The 18,107-nt window shown below is 38.0% G+C and overlaps 1 protein-coding gene and 1 long non-coding RNA gene across 2 annotated transcripts; both read left to right on the top strand.

Moving 5' to 3' along the window:
• The first annotated feature begins 58 nt into the window (after positions 1 to 58).
• Positions 59 to 1,155, top strand: LOC147523783 (protein argonaute 5-like). The gene is made up of 5 exons (XM_086572369.1): positions 59 to 149; positions 235 to 372; positions 450 to 592; positions 941 to 1,003; positions 1,095 to 1,155. Exons 1-5 carry the CDS (start codon positions 96 to 98, stop codon positions 1,153 to 1,155), a joined length of 459 nt encoding a protein of 152 aa, XP_086428495.1. The 5' UTR covers positions 59 to 95.
• A 16,087-nt stretch (positions 1,156 to 17,242) lies between these two features.
• Positions 17,243 to 17,883, top strand: LOC147523782 (uncharacterized). The gene is made up of 3 exons (XR_015196779.1): positions 17,243 to 17,531; positions 17,634 to 17,705; positions 17,808 to 17,883. It is a non-coding gene; the product is annotated as an uncharacterized LOC147523782 (long non-coding RNA).
• The last annotated feature ends 224 nt before the right edge of the window (positions 17,884 to 18,107 follow it).

Below are 18,107 nucleotides of genomic sequence, written 5' to 3'. Positions count from 1 at the left end.
TTGGTTTTCACTCTCTTCTTACGAGGTAAAATTAAAAGAATTTTATGAGAGGCGAGTTGGGTATAATCTCCCAGTGTTGTCAGCCTAAGCAGGCGATGAAATGTAACAAGCAGTATCTTGAAAATGTGGCTCTTAAGATTAATGTGAAGGTTGATCTATTCATTTCAGCTAGTGTATTTACACTAGACTATTGTGTGGTGGTGTGTTAGTCTCATGGTTTGCAATTTGGTGTAGGCTGGTGGAAGGAACACAGTTCTGGTGGATGCGCTCTCCAGGAGAATGCCAATTGTCTCAGAAAAACTAACGATTATTTTTGGTGCCGATGTTACACACCCCAGTCCTGGGGAAGATTCCAGCCCTTCTATTGCAGCTGTAAGTCACTCTTTTCTTCCTCTACTTGCTGATGTGTTACCTAAGTCCTTCCATATTTAAAATGTATCTATTGGCAGGCGGTTGCTTCCATGGACTGGCCAAAGATATCAAAATACAGAGGTCTGGTCTCAGCACAACACCATCACCAGGAGTTGATCCAAGATATTTACTCATTGGTTGAAGATCCTCAGAAGGGTACCTTTCATGCAGGGATGATCCGGTGAGTGAATAGTTATTTTTCTACTGAAGTGCTTAAGTAGAATAAAACAGCCTTTTTGTTCAACATTTTAGCTTACCCATGTATCACATATGAATAGCTACAATGTGAAGTAGTTTATAAAATTGCTCGCAAACTTGGAAATAGGTTTCATATCAAAACCATGTGTTTTGCTTTATTCCAGATGACACCCAAGTTACTGTAGTTACTGATTCTTATTGTTGGGGATGTAGCACTGGCTTATTTATCTGTGGCATGGTGTTAAACTGGCAGAGTTGGATTAGTTGCAAAGTGGAGCCAAAGTTTTGTTCCTCGAGTATTTTCTTATTCTCTTGTAACTTTGTTGTACAGAGAGCTGCTGATTTCGTTCAGGAAGTCAACTGGGTACAAACCACAACGAATTATATTTTATAGGTGATGACCCTTATTTAGGAGCAACGTTTCTTATTATGCGTTGGAAGACGAATATATTCGTACAATAATATATTTTTTTTCAAATTTGCAGAGATGGTGTTAGTGAAGGACAGTTCAGCCAGGTCCTACTCAATGAGTTGGGCCGCGATTAATAAAGGTCTTGAATCTTCATTTAATTATCTAAAGATTGTTCTATTAAAATTAGTTTCTAATATGAATCATCGTTTCTTATCCGGGCTTGTGCTTCTCTGCAAGAGGGTATCTTCCTCCTATACGCGTTTGTAGTTGTGCAGAAAAGACACCATACACGTCTTTTTCCTGGCGATCATGATAATAAAAATATGACGCACGTGAGTGGAAATATTCTTCACGGTACCCGCTCTTGTCCAATCGGTTATCAAGTGATTTCTTGTCATATGAGAATTGTTGTTTGAAACATGACTTTTCTTATCAGGCACTATAGTTGATTCAATGATATGTCATCCTTGAGTTTGATTTTTTAATTGCGATCATCTTTGGTATCCAGGTAATTGCCGTGCAAGTCATGCAAGTTTTATTTTTGGATGTCTGTTTTTAACCATGGTTCCATAACGTCCACAGGGTACCAGCCGACCTACTCACTATCATGTTCTGTGGGATGAGAATAATTTCAACTCGGATACCATGCAGATGCTTACAAACAACTTATGCTATACGTAATACCTTCTGCTCTGTGATCTCTAAATGCTCAAGACTAATGTGTTTTTTTTTGTTCTCTTCTTTTCTTAAGATGTGCTCATTCTGCTCTTTTCACCCTTTTGTTTGGGTATTTTTAGGTACTTATAGCTAGAATAGAACAGCTAGAATTATTTCTAGTTCCTAAGAGAGTACTTCATGATCTTCTTCTTTTTTTTTTTTGGTCAGCAAAACTCACTTCAAGATCTTGGCAAATGGATTACCAACTTGGTGAGACGCTTTGGACCTTAGTGATTTTGTTGAAGGGTTGAATCAAGGTTGCAGTATGAGTAATCTATTGTGTGGGATATGCAAACTTCATCTATTTTGGTTTTTTGAATATGTTTGTTGTAAGTAATGGTACTAGAGATTACTAGGACTTGTTGCTAGACAGATGGTGTACGTGGTGCTGATTTTTGGTTTCTGAAGGAAGTAATATGTATACTTAGTGAATAACATGTCTTATTGTTGTTGTTTTTTATGAACACATTGTTTCTTTATGAATACATTGGCGTTTGTAGCATTTGAGTGGGAACTTGCAAGAATGTAATGTTGGGATATCTGAAACAATTATTATAAAAAATATATTTTTTTAAAATAAAGAACTAATACCCGACGGATAAAAACTGTCTAGTAGCAAACTACCTGACGGCTAGCAGCTGGCATATCCGATGGCTGGTGACAGCTGGTCTAACCGACGGTTCATAACAACAGAACTATCCAACGGTTTTTAACAGCAGGAATATCCGACAGTTTTTAGCAGCAGGAATATCCGACGGTTTTTAGCAGCAGGAATATCCGACGGTTTTTTACAGCAGCAACTATCCGACGGTTTTTGACAGCCGGCATATCCGACGGTTATTAACAGTAGGAATGTCCGTTGGCAAAGATCCTTAACCCCGACAGCCTGTTTTGACCAATAAAAACCGTCGGAAGCCTATGCCGACCGAGCATTTTTCGACGGTTTTGCGACAGTTTTGGTCTGTCGGGTAATACCTTTCACGACAGCTATAGTCAGTCGGGTAAAGTCGTTCTTTTGGTAGTGTTTGGTCTTGTAGATATTGGCCACCAAGCGAACAACTCACCGATTTCGCTTGATCCATGTTGAATCTCTCTAACACCTTCTCAATAGAGCTTTCTTGAGAAAACCACAATTTCTCACTCTTTCTATCACAAGTGATCCGCATACCAAGTATCTGCTTTGCTTGACCCAAATCCTTCATCTCAAATAACTTACTCAAGCATTTCTTCAACTTGGATATCTTGTTGAAGTTTTGGCCAACTATTAACATATCATCCACATATAACAATAACACTATGAAATCCCCATCTGAAAACTTTTGAACAAACACACAATGATCGAAAGTAGACTTTTTGTAGCCATGTTTCACCATAAAAGACTTAAACTTCATGTACCATTGTCTCGGTGCCTGTTTCAAACCATACAAACTCTTTCTCAGTTTGCATACTAAATGCTCCTTACTTTTGACCTCAAAACCCTATGGCTGGTCCATGTAGATATCTTCCTCAAGATTATCATGAAGAAAAGTTGTCTTGACATCTAGTTGCTCAATCTTTAGGTTCATACTTACAGCCAAACCCAATACCACCATTATAGAAGTCTTCCTAACCACTGGAGAGAAAATTTTGTCAAAGTCAATACATTTTCTCTGACCAAATCCCTTCACAACAAGGCGAGCTTTGTGCCTTGGAAGTGGATTACTCTCTTCATGTTTGACTTTGAAAACACACTTGCTCTTGAAAACTTTTCTTCCTTTCGGTTTCTCAATTAAGTCATAGGTGTGATTCTTATGCAAAGAACCCATCTCATCTTACATGGCCTTCAACCATTTCTCTCCATCTGTACCTTCAAGAGCCTCTTGATAGTACATAGATTCTCCACTATCGGATAACAATACATACGTATGTGGAGGGTAACTGGTTAAAGTTTGTCTTTTTCTCTTAGATCTTCTCAACTCATCATCTGGTTGCTCAGGAGGATGCACTTTTTCTTGCTCAGGTGGTGGTTCATGCATATCATCTGCATCTTCTATCTCGATCAATAAGTTTAATCTCATCATGAACTATAAGGTCATCATCATGAGCCTAAAACCTATGATTATCTGCATTCTCAATGCCATCTATCACTTGTTCCACTACCAGATTTTTCTGTTCTAAATCAACAAGGTCATCTACAAAAGCTTTTAGTTTCTCACCATTCTCAAAGTCCTATATTGTTTGGTCTTCCAAGAACACAACATCTCGATGTCAAATTATTTTATTGTTAATCGGATCATAAAGTTTGTAACCAAATTTCTCATCTCCATAATTAAGAAAAATACATTGTTTGGCTTTGTCATCAAGTTTGGACCTCTCATCCTCGGGAATATAAACAAATACTCTACACCTAAATACCCTAAAGTATCCATAATCAACATCTCTGCCTGACCATACTCTATGAGAAATTTCTGCCTGACCATAATCACCAATCTCTGCCTGATTATCCAGAGGCTTCGAAGGCGATAGATTGATCACATGTACGGCTATGCGCATTGCTTCAATAACTCTTTGGTGACTTGGAGTGGGACAACATGCATCTCATCTTCTCTACAATGGTACGATTCATCCCCTTGACTATACCATTGTGTTGTGGTGTCTTGGGCACTGTCTACTTATGACGAATCCCTTGACTCTTGCAATACTCCTCAAACGGCTCAATGTACTCTCCCCCATTATCTGAACGAATACACTTTAATTAAAGGCTTTCTGGTCTCTCTTTCTACCAAACTATGGAAAGTCTTGAACACACTGAGAACCTCATCCTTGGTCTTCAAACCATATGTCAATATCTTCCTTTAAGTACCATCAATGAAAATCAAGAAGTATAAAGCTCCCTCGTGGGACTTTACTTTCATGGGACCTGATCAGGTCCCAAATGTCCGTTTTATTGCCCATATATTGATGCATTACAGTCCCTCTTACGATTAATAAAAAAACAATTCATAGCTTTGACTGCCTTTTTCAGGTTAAAGAGTATTTCAAACCACTTATCATAAAAGCTATGTCTTAACACCAAAATAAGTCTTAATCACGCTTATTATGAAGACCAGCAGCTGCTATGGAAAAGTGCTGAAAAAGTCAAAGTCAATTGTCAAAGTCAACAGTGAAAGGACTCAAATCAGAAGACCAAAGTTGGAGGGCCTTATTTCAAATTATGAAGACTTATCCATAAACCTATCTTGGTCAAGAAGGCACCCATAAAGCAAAAGTGAAAGGGGTGAGGTGTCTTGTTTAGAATGGATGAGGGTAAATCTGTAAATGACAAAAGTAGGGGTATATAAACAAAAAACAAAGGAGAGAGAACTCATCTATTGTCTTAGGATCCAAACCATTTGGTTTGTTTATTTTCTTGTATTGTTTTTCAATTCATATTTTCAATTTCTTGTTATTTAATTTCCTTTATTTCAATAAACTTGTTATTTCATTTCCTTTATTTCAATCAAACTTGTTATTGTTCTTTGTTTCAATTTTCATCTTGTTTGCTTGTTTCATTTCAATGTTTTAATCAATCTTCCTTTCATGTTTTCAAGTCATTTTAAATCAAAAATCAAAGCATTCAAGTTCATTATCTTAGAACCATTCTAAGATTCAAAAGTATATCTTTCTTCTTCTATCTCCCTTACTCAAACTCTAAACAATTTAGGATGGACCTTAACTTCTAACCTCTTTTGAAGTATACTTTCACTAATACTAAAGATTCAATTGGCGCCGCCGTCATGGATTAAAGGAGTGAGAGTAATTAGTTAAGAATCTAAGAAGGGAGCATCATTCTCACCTCTCCATTTCTATTTTTTTAAAAAATTTGTCATTTTATTTTTATTGTTTCTCTGTATTGAGATACTTTTTTGGAAATCAGGTTTCGGGACAACAAAGGTGGAGAGGAGCTGATCCAACAGACGAAAGACGACCGTCGTCCACCGGCATCGGCCGACGACCACGCTGGCGGCGCGAGCGCGACCACGGGTTCACCTCCACAGAAGTGCGTGAGATTTTTTCGAGGTCCAGTTCATTTGTGACAACAGTTGTACTCCGAGCCTGGATTTTATAATAGAGTAGGAGAAAACAGTGGAACTTGTTTGTAATAGTTAGTGAGAAAAAGAAAAAAAAAAAAAAAAAAAAAACTTGGTTTTTAATTAATTTCTTATGATGAACTTGAGTTAAACTTGGTTCAAGTTTAATACTTACCAAGGGATTAGAGTTTTAATTGCCTTGGGAAGTTCAAGTGTGTGAGGTAAGTTGTGGATCATAGCTCACACACTTTGAATCAACTTGGTAATCAACACTCTAAGTCCATTTGACTATAGTTAATCTAGGTGATTAATCTAAAACTAGTTAATTAGATTAGTATAATCTTAGTTTAGTTTAAGTTTGAGCCCTTGAAGGCAAAGTTGTATAAATTGTCAAAAACCCAACTTGTGGGCTTTTTAAGTGAGCCTTTATTTGTAACTTAAAATATGGTAAAACTCAAAAGGTTGGGCCTGATTCTCAGATCAAGCGCCAACCGACGTCGTCTTCTCCTCAAGCAACATGTAAGCACGGCTTGAGAGGTAATTTCTAAACTTCCTCGAAGCCCAAGTAAGAGGATACTTGTGTGTTCAAGCATGCTTACGTGATTGTTTGAAATTTACTTTCTGCACTGCAATTTACATTCGCGCATAAGGCTGAATTCGAGCCATAATAACCATTGGGAAGTCATTACCCAATGTAGGTAAATTGGACGTTGCTTGATTCTTGAAAGCCCTAGACCAAAAAAATTAATTAAAATCAATCCAGTAGAGCCCAAGTAGTCACGCTCCTCCAGAAAAGGACAAAAATATAGCCACGAGGATTTAGAGTAATCAGTTACCAGATTTCGGTGGACCAACTACCTTCCTCACCTCCCTCCCCCAGATTTATCGTGAGTGAGATTCTTGGTAGCACACCACTTGGTGAAGTGACTGCCTACTCTTCTGAGACGTATAGTAGAGCCATCCTAGTTACGCACCGAACTGTTCCTCTGGATAGGGCATAATAAAATATAGACCAAAAGCAAAGTTTTCAAAACTCCATACTTGCAAAAACAAATTTCGATTTCTTGAGCATACATTGCACTGTTTGCACATGTTAGGATAGTTTTGGGGTCTTGCTAAAAGTGTATGATACTGCATTCAGACACTTCTAGTATTAGAAAGAATAAAACTTACTCATGTAGGAGAGTTTGTCGCCTTAGACAATCTCCTGGTTCTAGTCCTCCATCTTTTAAGATGGATGACGAAGTAGTGCAAGTTGAAGAGCCTCTTGCAACGGTGTGTAGAAGTTGGAGAGCCTCTCTCCAACTTCTACACACCGTTGCAAGATGAACCTCCATCTTGTATACGACTTACACCGCTCACGAGCGATTTTAGGATTCCACCGAACGTGTTCAATCTTCTACCCATCTTCCACAGGTTAGAACACGAGTTACCGTATGAGCATCTACGCCAGATACATGAAGTATGTAATACATTTCATCATTCGGGCGTCACCAACGATCAAGTTAAGCTACGAGTGTTTCCTTTCACTCTAGCTGGCAAGATTCACGCTTGGATTCTCTCACAGAAGGCCGACTCTTTCGATATATGGGAAAAGATTGTGTTCCCCTTCATGACGAAGTACTTTCTGCCGAAGAAAACAGAATAGATAAGAAGCAAGATACAGTTCTTCAAACAGAGTCCAAGTGAGACATTTTCTGAAACATGGGATAGATTCTCTAATCTACTCCATTCATGTCCTTACCATAAACTAGAAAAATCAACTCTTGTCCAATGTTTTTTCAAAGGCTTTCTCCCAGAACACAAAGTAACCCTCGACATCATGAGTAATGATAATTTTTTGGATAGAGGTGTAACCGAAGCCTTAACCTTTCTTGAAAACCAAGATGAAAAGAGTACCCATTAGGGTGACATAAACAATTCCAGAATAGCCCAACCCAGTACAACTAAGGGTAGTGGTATTTTTGAGGTGAAATCAGATTCAGAAATCAAAACCTTAATAGAAACCCTCACAAAAAAGATAGATGCCCTCACAACCAAACAAAAAGACCAAACCCCTTATCCTGTCATGAACGTAAATATTTTACCATGCAATTTCTATCTAAGCTTAAATCATATAGATGCCACATGTCCCTTGATCACAAACCTATCATCACTTCAGCCAAAAGAAGTATGTGCATTCAATGTACCCAATGCACCATGGAGACAACATCCAAACTTTGCATAGACTAATATTCCACAAAACCAAACACCACCAGGTTTCAACAAACCAACAAATACCTTCAGACAAGGACAAAGTACCTATACCAATCAAAATAGAGCATTGGTTACATCCAAGTTTAACCATAACTATCAAAACCTGCCTATCAACAACCAAAGAGACCTAGTTCCCGTTACACCATTAACTATTGTCCAAACAGATAAGCCCACCGAAATAATGTTATCTGTCATACAACAACAAACCTAAATCCTAGCATCCATGCAACAATCTTTGAACTTGTTAGCCCAAGAGCGAAACCAGAAAAGTTCATTTCCAGGCTAAAAGGTTCATAACCTTCCAACCCAAGAGATTAAGGCAGTCACAACGTTGCGATCTGGCAAAACTGTTGACAACAATGTAGTCTTACCAGAAGACCCTACACCTGTACAGGTAACCATTCCAGTACAAGAACCAAAAATTGCAAACCAAACACCTCCACAAATCCCTAGCAATGTTCCAGTCCCTACACCATCAATTCCTCCACCTAACCCAATTAGACAATTCAAACCAAAGGCACCTTTTTCAGCTTGCCTAATGACACCCAAAGAGGATGAAAATTTTGATGAAATCAGAGAAACATTCAAAAGCCTAACCATAAATCTGCTATTTCTCGATGCCATCAAACATTTACCCAAGCATGCCAAATTTCTTAAGGATATGTGCACCAACAAAAGAAAAACTAACATTCCAAAAGATGCCTTCCTTACAGAACAATTTCCATCTCTCACAGAGACCAACGGAATCATAAAATACAAAGATCCTGATAGTCCTACCATCCCTTGCAATATAGGAGACAAGTATACTGCAACTGCCTTGCTCGATTTTGGAACAAGTGTTAACCTCCTTCCATATTACCTTTTTAAACAACTCGGTTTCCACGAGCTTACACCTACCACCATGACATTGCAATTAGCCGACTGATCCTTCAAATACCCAAAAGGAGTGGTCGAAAATGTGCTTGTCAAGGTTAAGGATTTTTACTACCCTGTTGATTTTGTCATCCTCGACACCGTAATTGCTCATGATGCCATACCCATCATTCTAGGACATCTATTCTTGGCAACTGCCAACACCCTCATAAACTACTTAATGGATCTATGACCATATATTTCGGAAACCTCTCAGTAGAAGTCAATGTTTTCAAGATGATATAATAGGAGATGGAAAAAGAGTTGGATGACGAAGTTAGTATGATAGACAGTGTAGTGCAAGAGTACTGTGACCGGACTTTCCCAGAAAATGAGGTATATCAATTCTTATCCTTTAGAGATTCAGAGTTCGACATGGATCAGTATAAAGAAGATACCTCGGTAGCTTTGGAATCAGTTCCCTTATGCACTTCAGATGATGAGTTACTTGAAAAGAAAGAGACATCACCAGCCCAGGTATTTTCAATAGAAAAATAGGATCCTGTAGAGACATTGTTATCCACAACACCTACTCATGCTTTTAAGCCTCTCCCTCCTAGCCTAAAATATATCAATCTTGATACAGATGGTACACATCCTATCATCATTTCATCCCAGTTGTCAAAAGAGGAAGAGGAGTGCTTGATTAGAGTGATTCAAAAATATCATTCTGTCATTGGTTGATCTCGATCTTGATGATATAAACGGAATTGATCTAAAGATTTGCACCCACTGGATTCACCTAGAAGAGAATGCAAAGACCTCTAGAGAACCACAACGTCGGTTAAATCCAACTATGAAAGAGATAGTAAGGGCAAAGATCCTGAGACTACTGGATGCTGGAATCATTTCCATATCTGACAGTGAATGGGTTAGCCATATTCATGTGGTGCCAAAGAAATATGGGATTACTATGCATGGCCCGTAACGATAAAGGATAGTTAATACTAACACGTGTTCCTATCATGTGGAGGATTTGTATTGATTATCGGAAGCTGAATGTCGTCACCAGGAAAGATCATTTTCCCCTACCATTTGAGATCAGATGCTTGAACGTTTATCAGGGCATGCTTATTACTATTTCTTGGATGGGTATTCAGGTACTTTCAGATTTTAATTAATGAATCAGATTAAGAAAAGACTACCTTCACTTGCCCTTTTGAAACATATGCCTATGCACGTATGCCATTCGATCTCTGCAATGCACTTGCCACATTTCAACGCTGCATGCTACACATTTTCAGTGATATGGTGGAGAGATTTATGGAAGTGTTTATGGATGATTTTTTCCTCTATGGAGATTCTTTTGATGATTGCTCATCCAACCTATCCAAAGTATTGGCGAGTTGTCAGGAAAAGAATCTAGTCCTTAATTGGGAGAAGTGTCACTTCATGGTACAAAAGGGAATAGTGTTAGGTCACATTGTGTCTAAAAATGGTATAGAAGTAGATAAAGCTAAAATAGACAAAATTTCTACTCTACCTATTCCACGGAACATCCGTGACATACGAGTCTTTCTAGGCCATGCTGGACTTTATAGAAGATTCATCCAAGATTTCTCAAAAATTGCTAAACCTTTAACTAATCTTCTTATAAAGGATGCACCCTTTGAGTTTAACTCGGAATGCATGCAGGCTTTCGAAAAGTTGAAAGTCGCCTTAATAACTACACCTATAATCCAACCTCTTGATTGGTCGAAACCGTTTGAGCTCATGTGTGATGCCAACGACTACGTTGTTGGCGCTGTTCTAGGTCAAAAACATGATAAAGGACCTACAGTTGTTTACTATGCAAGTAAACTCTAAATGAGGCTCAACGAAATTATACGATCACTGAAAAGGAATTCTTAGCCATTGTCTATGCTTTAGACAAATTTCATCCATATTTAATAGGTTCAAAAACCATAATCTACACTGATCATTCAACACTTAGGTACCTTCTCGCGAAGAAGGATGTTAAACAGAGGTTGATCCGATGGATTCTCCTCTTGTAAGAATTCACCTTGGAGATAAAAGATAAAAAAAGTAGTTGAAAACGTAGTAGCTGACCACCTGTCTAGGTTAACTGATGATAGTGACGATGATTCTGAGCCAATTTTAGATTCTTTTCCTGATGAGCACCTCTATGTGATCCTCTCTATACCCTGGTATGCAAATATTGGGAATTATCTGGTGACTTAAGAGACTCCGCCATTGTGGAATAGAAATCAAAGGAAGAAGTTCCTAGCTCAAGTAAAGTACTACCATTGGGATGACCCGTATCTTTTCAAGTACTGCCCAGATCAGATCATCTGACGTTGCATTCCAAAATGGGAACAATCTGTCGTTCTTTCCTTCTGTCACGAGCAAGCTTATGAAGGGCATTTTAGTCCAATAAAACTGCTACTAAGGTCTTACAATGTGGATTTTGCTGGTTAACACTCTTGCGTGATGCATTCCTTCATTGCAAGGCATGTGCTCGTTGTCAACATCTCGGTCGTATTTCTGCACGTAACATGATGCCCTTAAATCATATTCTCATAGTGGAGATTTCGACGTCTGGGGCATCGATTTCATGGGACCCTTCCCAACTTCTAATAGTTTCATTTACATCCTAGTAGTCGTAGACTATGTATCTAAATAGATTGAGGCCATACCATGTTGTAACAATGATAACAAAATAGTCATCGGTTTCATTAAAGAAAACATTATTTCAAGGTTTGGTGTCCTAAAAGCCATTATCAGTGATGGTGGATCACATTTTTACAATAGAGTTTTTGAGCATATCATGAAAAAATATGGAGTGACCCACAAGGTTGCAACTCCATACCATCCTCAAACAAGTGGTCAAGTTGAAGTCTCTAATCGAAAGATTAAACGTATCTTAAAGAAAACAGTTAATCCAAATAGGAAAGACTGGTCTCTTCGTCTGAACGATGCACTATGGCCATACATAACCGCTTTTAAAACACCTATAGGGATGTCCCCCCTATAGGCTTGTCTTTGGAAAACCTTATCATTTGCCAGTTGAACTAGAGCATTGTTCCCTATGGGTAATAAAAACCCTTAATTATAATCTCAATGCGGCAGGTGAAAAGCGTAAACTGCAAATAAACGAGCTTGAAAAGATTCGAAATGATGCTTATGATCTAAAGATTATAAAACCAACATGAAAAGGATTCATGACAATCATATTTTACAAAAACATTTCGAAGTTGGTCAAAAAGTTTTGCTTTAGAACTTTAGATTGCATTTGTTTCTAGGAAAACTAAACACTCGATGGACTGGTCCTTTTAATATAACTGAAGTCACCCCTTATGGGACTATTACTTTAAAGAACCATAAGGACAATAATACCATTAAAGTCAATGGTCAGCACCTCAAGCATTTTCATGAGTTACGTTTTACTGATGTTGAAAAAATCTTTCTCCAAGATCCCATCTACGAGGATTGAATCCTCAATTCTGATGTATTCCTTTCCCATTCCATTCCATCTTTTGATTTAAGGGGATACATAAATAAGGTAACCGGACCTCTCCACTTGGATGGTGTGGTTGTAAGTGCCGGAGCCTTAGTCCATAGTATATCTAGCATATTCTTTGTAAAATACTTTTTACTCATCGTTGGAGTAAGTGTGAACCTGTAGAGCGAGTATACAATTTTTCTTTTCTTCATTTTACACTTATTTTTCAAAAATGTTTGATTTCTTTGTGCTATTAATGATAGATTCTAGATACATCAATAGTTAAGTGATTTTTTTTCAAAACGGGCAATGGATTTTGCACAGACTAGCCCCTAGAACTACGCAATCTAGGGGATGTTTGAGATCAACTTTGCTTACTAAGAGTCGCATATATCATCGAGCTATTCGCCCGGGCCAGGACATTCCATGTCTTGCGCAGTAAATCCCCCAACTCGCGTAGCTGAAGCTCTGTCTGTCTAGATTGGGTTCACCACAGAGTCGACACGAAAGTTGCCTAAGAATATCTGTTATGAATTGTTTTAAAGTAGTAACATCTAGACTCACAGCTGTTGAGTACAAGTTTCTTAAAATATCTCTCCATAGTTTTCAAAACCAGAAGATATAAAAAATGAAAGTTATACGTCCGAAATAACCAAAATGATACTGGGTTAACGTATAATTTTATCTTCTTGGAAAAACCTCTATATGGATAGAGATATTTTTGAATGAGAAAACAAACCCAAAAAAAAAAACGAGGCGTCTCCAAACAAGAATTAAACAAATAGAGTAATCTAAAGTGATACTATTCTCTGTTTAATTCTATCTTTTTGCCTCCACCTCTCTATTTTGTCTCGAGAATCTGATGTTAAAAGACTAAAAAATTTCCAAAAATTTCAAAAATTTCCTTTCTCAAAAATCTTTCCCCTCTCGTTTAAATTTTTTTCCCTTATAATCTCTCTCGTTTCTAAAAAACTTTTCAAAAATGTTTTCTGTAGTAAACAAAAACCCTCCACCTAGCAAGACTAGATGGACCAGTTTCAATAATCGTGTGCAAGCACTTCCTAGATAACTGCAGCTTAAGATATGGACACATATACCAAAAATCATTCCTGGTTTAGGTAAGAGTTCATATGCACGTAAGAAACGAGCTAAGAGAGAAGGCTGGTGCTTGAATTATCAAACATCAATTTGCCCCGGTCTTCAACCTCATAACAATTCAGTTTTTACGGTTTTTATGTGCGAGCCACCTGCTCATCGAGCACAACTGAGGAGAGTAATCCAGCCATCTGGTTGGGATTAACTCAAGTTTTCAAAACTTCCAAGTCTTGGGGATCTGACTTTAAACGACCCACATTTTTAAAAATTCTGCCAACTTATTCAAAACCCAAAAAAATTAATTAAAATTTTCTTTCTATTATATGTACATATTTTCCTACAGTCCCTGTACAGTTTTTTCTATTATATGTTTCTTATCTACTATTGGATGTGAGTGTATCATATATTGTTACGTTGCATTTTTGAGGCTGATCGTTTTGGTACCTCACCGGTCAAGATCGGACGAGTAACGAAGCTTGGATCGGCTCTGGAAGTTGGCAACACACTAAAGACAATATCAGAATTTCTTGATTTCATTTGGGGTTGGGCCAAAATTTTAATTTCTTAAAAGAGGCACGTGCCATCAAACCCTTAACCCCACGCGGATCGCCCCTTCTTTTCTTTTCCATCCTAAAATTTCCCAACCCTAGCCGCCCCACTTAGCTCGCTCCCGCCCCTACTCTACTAGCGGTCGCGACCTTACCCCAACACACCACCATTCAATTTTTTCACAGCCTTCCCCAAATTCAACCCCCATTCCAACTCAAAACCCCAATTTTTCAAATCCCTACTCTAAGTGGCTCGAGTTCTCAAAATCGTGCCGGAGCAAAATTTTCAAGACCTCTTCTATTCTGATATGTTTGAAGTGCACTTCAGGGCTGAGATCAGAAGAAGAGGATGGGAACCCTTGGTTTTGTTGGAAGATGCGGTATATTCTCCCTATCTTACTCTTTTATTTTATAATTGCATGATTAGGGGGGAGGATGGCCACATTATGGTTGTTAAGGATGGCCACTCTCTGGAGCTCACCAAGGAGGTGGTGAGTGGTGTTCTTGGGATTTCTCTGGAAGCCTATGTTCAAATGGAACAATCCTCAGATGGAAAGACCGTTGACGTGATGATAATAAAGATGCTTCTTGAGGGGGTTAAAAACCCCAAGTCTCACTGCGCTTATCAGAGTTCGCTACGAAAGAACCAACTAGCAGTATCTCAGTGGACAACATACAAGTTGCTAGGCTCGGCCAAGCCTTCAGATATAGATAAGGCGATGCTTTATATTTTATGGATTCTTCAAGAGCAGAAGAATAGCTTTTGCATCGTCTCCTTTATCTTCGAGCAACTCTGCAAACCGAAGAAGACGTCTGCCCCTCTACCAGTGCTAGTCACCAAGATCATGCAGCACTGGGGGTTCCAAGCACTAGACGCCCTAGTGGAGGTAAATGATGCTACCACAGGTCCTATCTATGCCCACTGCGTCTAGAAGGCATGGCTTCCACCTGAAGCTATAGCTGCTGAGCAAGCACACCCGACTGAGAAGGTGGATTACTTCGCTGAAGATGCCACTCGACAGTTCACTTAGCCCATGGATAGAATTCACTTCATCCATGGAGGACAGAGGATTTTGCACTCATATCTCCACCAACTCAGGGAAACTCAGGGTAATATCATAGCAAAACAGCGGAACATCAGAGTGGAACAACATAACCTTAGAGAGGAGCAGCGGACCTTCGAGCAGGAGCAGTGATGTTTTCAGCACAGTGTCACTAGAACACTGCAGAGAATCAGAGGCGTGCTCCCGTGTAGTGATAGACATGCCAGGCCTCGACGTCAGCAAGGAGAAAAATCTTCTAGATGTCGAGACGAGTCACGCACGGATTATGACTAGGATTTCTAGTGTCCGTATAGTTGGATCTATTTATTTTTATATTTCTTTTTCACGTGTATGATGTAGTATAAGTTTAATTTTATGTTTAATTTATCTGCTTGTTTTATTTTTTTTTTCTTGTGGAATTTGGTTTATGAGTAGAAGGTAAAACATATACATTATCCCAAAATTTTCCATTTTTGCTTTCATGCATTTTTTCAAAAATATAAAAACCTAAAAAGATTTTATAGTAGATATCCATAGTATAATAAACCATGTATTTCTCGTTCTATATCAAAAAACCCACACCCCAAACTTATTTGGGGGTGACGTATTTTCATCATGAAGAATAGAATACAGGTGTATCGCCATTTTTGCTCATGTTTCTATCGTAATTTTTTTTCTTATATCTTCATACTTTAAGGACAAGCATAGTTATATCATAGAGTTGGTATAGTAACATTTTGCAAAAACTAGGCATTTTCTATATAGTATATATAGTATATTATATTTCTTCCTTTCCAAATTTTTTTTCGAAAAAGACCAAAAATATTTTTCCATTTAGTATTAAAAGTCTTGTTTCCATTTTCTATGATGAATAAAAAGTTTAGAAGTCTCATTATAGCAATAGAGTAAGGATTTGTTCTTTGTACTTAGAGTAATATACGTACAATAGTTTCTGCATCTTTCCATGAATGACATGCATTAGCATTTGTGTGTATATAGCAGTGAGTTTCGAAGCCAAGGTTAGAACAATTAAGTTCCATATCCTATGAGAATCTAGCCAAAAGCCTCATCTGAATGATTATTGAGTGATGACACAAAGAATGTCCGGATAGAAAGACCACGTCCACTTGCTTGATCACTACGCCATATCCTATGAGGGAATTTAGGCCCTTTTTGGATCGAGAGAGCCAAATAAACGTTAAAAACCCCAAAAAGATAGTTTTCCTCTAATTATCCCTCTTGAGCCTTTACCCTTTCTAAAAGCCTTTTTATTCTTCACCAAAAATTTCTAACCCGTCACAACACACAATAAAAAACTTACCCAGTTGATGAGTTGAGAACTGGATGGATATCAGAAAAAGAGAATAGAAGATCTTGTTAAAAAACAGAACAATTATTTGCTTCAAAAAGAAAATAAAAGAAAGAGAAGAAAAGAAATACCCATCAAACACCAAAACTTCAAAAAAATCAAAGGATTCAAAACAATCGAATCTCCCAAAAGTTCAAATTCAAAAGGAGACGATATCAGAAACAAAAAGAATCATAAGCAAAGTTAGAACTCCTAAAATTCAAAATCATATAGACTCACAAAGCCAAATGGCTAAAAGAATATAATACAATTCGGAAGCAAAAGAACAAAATGAGGTTCTTCTCTGGTTACAATTCCAGTTTCTCATCTTATCAAATTTTGTTTTTCCCTTCTGTAAAGTCCTGAATTATTATTAAGGGTATTTTTGTAAATTTCATATCAAATCCAGGGTTGTTATGTAATTTGGTCGTCGGGTTTATATTTCAAAGGTACGTAACTTACCGAAACTTGACTCCGACTCATAAGTCACGTTAGGTAAGCGACCATAGGCAAAAATTTGACCAAAAATGGCGGTTACCGGTTTTCTGCGCGTCGAAGCTGGCGCGAGTTAACAGCTTACACGCATGAGTGAGTTATTGTCATAACCTGCGGTGAGATAAAATATAGAAGATTAAATTTAGCAGGATGGGCCGAAAAATAATCAAGACGCTAAGTCGAATTAGTGGGGGGTTAGAGTTAATTAGGACGTTAAGTCTAATTAGGATATATTGGGCTTGGGCCTAAATATATCGCGGCCCAAATAGAAGAAACGAAAATCGCGAAACCAAAGAAATCGCACCTAACTCCTTCTTCCCCAATTCGCACTTTCAAAACCCTAGGAGAGAGAGAGACCTAATCCTCTCAATTTCCATCGATTCTACCACAATCCTTCACACTCCAACCTAGAAACACTACACTAAAGTAATCTATTGGAAATTCGAGCGTAACCAAGCGAAACCGAAGTGGAATCGCGGCGACAGTGAGTGAATTCCTCTCCCAATCAATTCAAACCCACGAATTCGAACAACCACTCACTAACAACAGTGAATTCAAGTGTGGAGACTCACAAAAATTCGGATTTTGCCGTAACACCGCGGAAGGTGAGTTTTATTTTCGTTTCAAATAATTATTTAGATTCGAATTCAATAGCTTGAGGTTGTATTTGATGAGAGATATTGAATGGGGGCTGTATAATTCGACAGTAGCTATTTGGAGAGGAATGGCTTAACGAAATCAGCCGAAAATCCTTGGAGTGCGTCGTGTTTCAGTGAAAGGTTAGTGAATTTCGCTTAAAGTAAATCATTTGAACTCGATTTTTATGTAGTTGGTTGTATTGAGGAAGTATAACTGAAATGGGATGGGTTTAATATCGGCAGTAGCTCGGTTTGGAGAAGGAGAGCTGCGATTTTGGTGGAGCAAATGAGCTAGGAACGATTTTTATTGCTGACTTGGTAAGAATTTGGTTATTCATTACAATTTCAATGAATTTATGTCGATTTATAACTCAGATAAGAGTTGATTGAGTAGTGATCGAGGGATAAGAACACCCACCGATTTTATTAATAGAATTAATGTTAATTGAGAGGTGTAGAATGGGTTGTAGTTAAAAATTTGGAATTTGAATTGAGACGTGATAGGATTGACGTTGATATGAGGGCACTGCCATGGCGAAATAA

This window comes from Coptis chinensis, chromosome 1, assembly GCF_015680905.1.
Source record: "Coptis chinensis isolate HL-2020 chromosome 1, ASM1568090v1, whole genome shotgun sequence".
In the NCBI taxonomy this organism is placed as follows: Eukaryota; Viridiplantae; Streptophyta; class Magnoliopsida; order Ranunculales; family Ranunculaceae; genus Coptis; species Coptis chinensis.
The sequence above is the reverse complement of the archived record's forward strand: the minus strand, read 5'-3'. Positions and strand labels throughout refer to the sequence as shown.